This window comes from Psammomys obesus, unplaced genomic scaffold, assembly GCF_907164565.1.
Source record: "Psammomys obesus unplaced genomic scaffold, mPsaObe1.curated_primary_1811, whole genome shotgun sequence".
NCBI lineage: Eukaryota > Metazoa > Chordata > Mammalia > Rodentia > Muridae > Psammomys > Psammomys obesus.
Window position 1 is genome coordinate 27,864,247 of NW_026596117.1, and position 3,356 is coordinate 27,867,602.

Below are 3,356 nucleotides of genomic sequence, written 5' to 3' on the forward strand. Positions count from 1 at the left end.
AAGAAGAAGAAGAAGAAGAAGAAGAAGAAGAAGAAGAAGAAGAAGAACAACAACAACAACAACAACAACAACAACAACAACAACAACTACAACACTCAGTCCTACCTTTGCCCAGTATCTAAATGCGATCACCAGAGGAACCAGCCTTGGCTCTAGTTTTCCAAGAGCCGTTAAGTGCTTTGTGGTCAGACAAGCATTTTCATTTCCTGCGCTTACTTTACAAAAAAGACCACTAGTGGGGGAAGGCAAAGGGGAAGGATGGGAAGAGAAAAAAAAAATATGTCAGAGAGCAGTCTTCTACATCACCAAGTATGTACCAATAATAAAATCTAGACAGAAACAGCTTAAACCGCATCTTCATATAAAATGCTGGATTTTAAAAAAGACTTATTTATGTGGGTGACTGTTTTGCCTAAATATACTGTATACCATGTACAAGCATGGTCCCCTAGAAGGTCAGAAGAGGGTGTCTGATCTCTGGAACTGGAGACCCGGGTGATTGTGAGGCATCAAATAGATGCTGGGAATCAAACCCAGCTCCTCAGCAAGAGCAGCAGGTGCTCTTTACCTCTGAGTATCATTCTAACCCTGAAACTGGATTAAAAAAAAAAAAAAAAGATGGCAGTAGACTTTTTTTGAGTAGACTTCTTATTTCAGAACTAGGACTGTAGGTTTTCAAATATTAAAAATATCTTGGAAAGAGCACAGGAATAGAAAAATATCATCAAAAGCCTGCTCCAGTCATCTTAAGAGTACAAAGTTTTCTCCTGAATCAAAGTGATTTGCTTAATGAAGAGTCAGCACAGTCTACAAAGCTCCCACTGTAGTGGCAGTGCTTTCCACAGGAAGAGAGCTGCCCATGTAGTGCCACTGACTACTATCTCAGATGCCACAAATGCTGCAGAAAACAATGGCAAAGGTGCTTACAGAAAGCAACTCTTCCATCAGGCTGTTTTCAGTCTAGCTGAAATGTCTTAAGATACCACTAACACTTTATTTTCTCTACTGGGCTACGTGGTAAATTCAAGGGCATTCTGGGTGGTACATAGTTAGATATTATCTCAAAATCCACCCCCCAAATAAATCACATAAAACAGCAGCTTAAAGACACAGAAACCTTTGTTTATCTCTGCACACCACCACGGGCACCCGGGCATGAAAATCAGCGTCAACATCAGTAAAGGAGTCTGAGGAGAGAGGAAAAAACAATCAAATAGGTTAATTAAAACCTTTGAAAAGCAGACCCAGGAAAGCCTAAGCGCAGTGCGGGTCTGAGAGGCCACTACCACAACCAGCCCTCAGGTGACTTAGAAGGAAAGAACACTGTGTCCAAGAAACACATCACCACAGACAAAGCCCTACTCTTTCAAAGCTAGTGTCTGATCAGAAATGACTGCAGTGCTGATGCAGCATTTAAGTGCTATGTGGACAACAGAATTAGAAATGTGCACAGGAGACTAAAGACAAATCAATGCAAAAGCTACTAAATGATAGTGTCAAATATGTATCCACTGAAACAAGATGAATGTTTAAATGTTTTTTATACCAAAAGAGAAAGAATAAGAATGCCTAGCTCAAGGGAAGGGGCAATTTGATGAGGCCTAGCTACTGATAGAAAGCCATAAGCCCCAAGGGAGATACTGTATTGGAAAACTGATGAGCCCCACTTGGGAACAACTGTCTTTGAGTTCATTAATTTGGGTGGGTCATACTTATTTACCACTTATAACTTTGATCTAAATCATTCAATAAAAAAGAGTACTATGAATTTACTCCCAAGAGTAACCATCACATGTTTTGCATTTTTTACTCATAGTCTAAGGCTCATTAATCCTGAATGCTGTCAAACTAACAGCTGTCTGACTGGAGGTCTGAGTGTTAGCTAGACTCTTTAATAATTCAAGGGCAGTTACTTTATTTTTGCTTTGGATTTTACCCATAAGTAATTTTAAAAAGTGAAGTTTCTATTTCATTTTGGTAAGATATATTAAAATTTATAGACAGAAGACAAAATCAGAAGCAAAATGTGGAAGAATTTGGCCTTACCACTGTTCTTTAAACATTCTTGAACAAGTAAGAGGACATCTGGCTGAGACATCTAGGAAATAAATGAATGAATACATGAAATAATCCCTAAGCACTTTTGTTTTCCTGGTATAATACAGTCTGAAGTTCCCCAAATTGCTTTCCAAATAAGAAATGCACATTGCTATAGGTGAAAAAAGTAGTCATTAGCCTGTGTGAAGCCAATGAAGAACACATGCTGGATGCATGTGTGGGTAAAGGACTCAATACAAAGTAACTGTGTACAAACTCATTCTTGAGGTAGTGACTTCCTTAGTTGTCTCAATGGTGGTCGGAAGGTGTTCTATTGCAACAATTGTTCCTCTCACCCTAAAACACTGTAGCATCACACAGCTTCAATATTGCCCTTCTCAAAACTCCATTCCACACTGGACCATTTAAAATTCTACCATGGATGCTTAAGTATATGTCCTTTGTTGTTGGTTTGAGATATTTTATTTACAGATTGTGTCAAAATTCCAGAACAGGAGTTATAGGCAGTTGTAAACTACCTGGTCTACACGACGTGAGAGCTAGAAGCCAAACTCAGGTCCTCTGCCAAAGCACCAAGCATACTTAACTGTTGAGCCATTACTTCAGCCTTTTGCTTTTTGATACATGGTCTTGTTTTACAGCCCAGACTGGCCTCAAACTCACAGTAATCCTATCACTGCCTCCCAAATATTACTATTATAGGTGTGAGCCACTTTCCCAATTCAACAGTCTTTTAAAATTCTTGCTGGTAGCATACTGCTGCTGGGTCAAAGTAAAATTCTTACTGTACAGCCTTCTCGAGCCTGTACAACTAACCCAGGCCTCCATGTCCTAAGCAGACCCCTGTGGAAATATACACTCTCTGAGGAAGCTAAGTCTATGCCCGGAGCTTGCTTCTCTGCATAGCTGTCACTATAATTAATAACAGAGGAGACAACTTACAAGTGCCCTCAGAGTGCCAGAGCTGGTTCTTTACAACCCATCACAGTGACTACATACAGCCGGGGCTTAGTGAAAATTTGCTACCTGAATGACACCAGATCAAAATAACGGCTATGAATGTAGGTTTACTATGGTAAATCACTTATCAGAAGTTGAAATTTAAAAGAATATTAAAATTGGGACTGGAGATGGCTCAGCTGTTAAGAGCACCAGCATCCACAAGGGCATTTCACAACTACTTGTAACTCCAGCTTTTGAAGAGAAACTAAGGCCTTTGAATTCTGAAGGCATACCTGCATCCACATGAAAACACACACACACACACACACACACACACACACACACACACACACACA

At 39.8% G+C, this 3,356-nt stretch overlaps 1 protein-coding gene across 5 annotated transcripts in view; it reads right to left on the bottom strand.

Annotated features, from left to right (window-relative positions):
* Positions 1-3,356, bottom strand: part of Tut7 (terminal uridylyl transferase 7) — a 56,215-nt gene that overhangs the window by 40,371 nt on the left and 12,488 nt on the right. For all 5 annotated transcript variants that reach the window (XM_055629162.1, XM_055629161.1, XM_055629163.1 and 2 more), the window contains exons 7-9: positions 2,047-2,098; positions 1,118-1,187; positions 106-232 (exon numbers count right to left, since the gene is read on the bottom strand). In XM_055629162.1, coding sequence (XP_055485137.1) covers positions 106-232; positions 1,118-1,187; positions 2,047-2,098 — 249 coding nt within the window. The remainder of the gene's footprint in view (positions 1-105; positions 233-1,117; positions 1,188-2,046; positions 2,099-3,356) is intronic.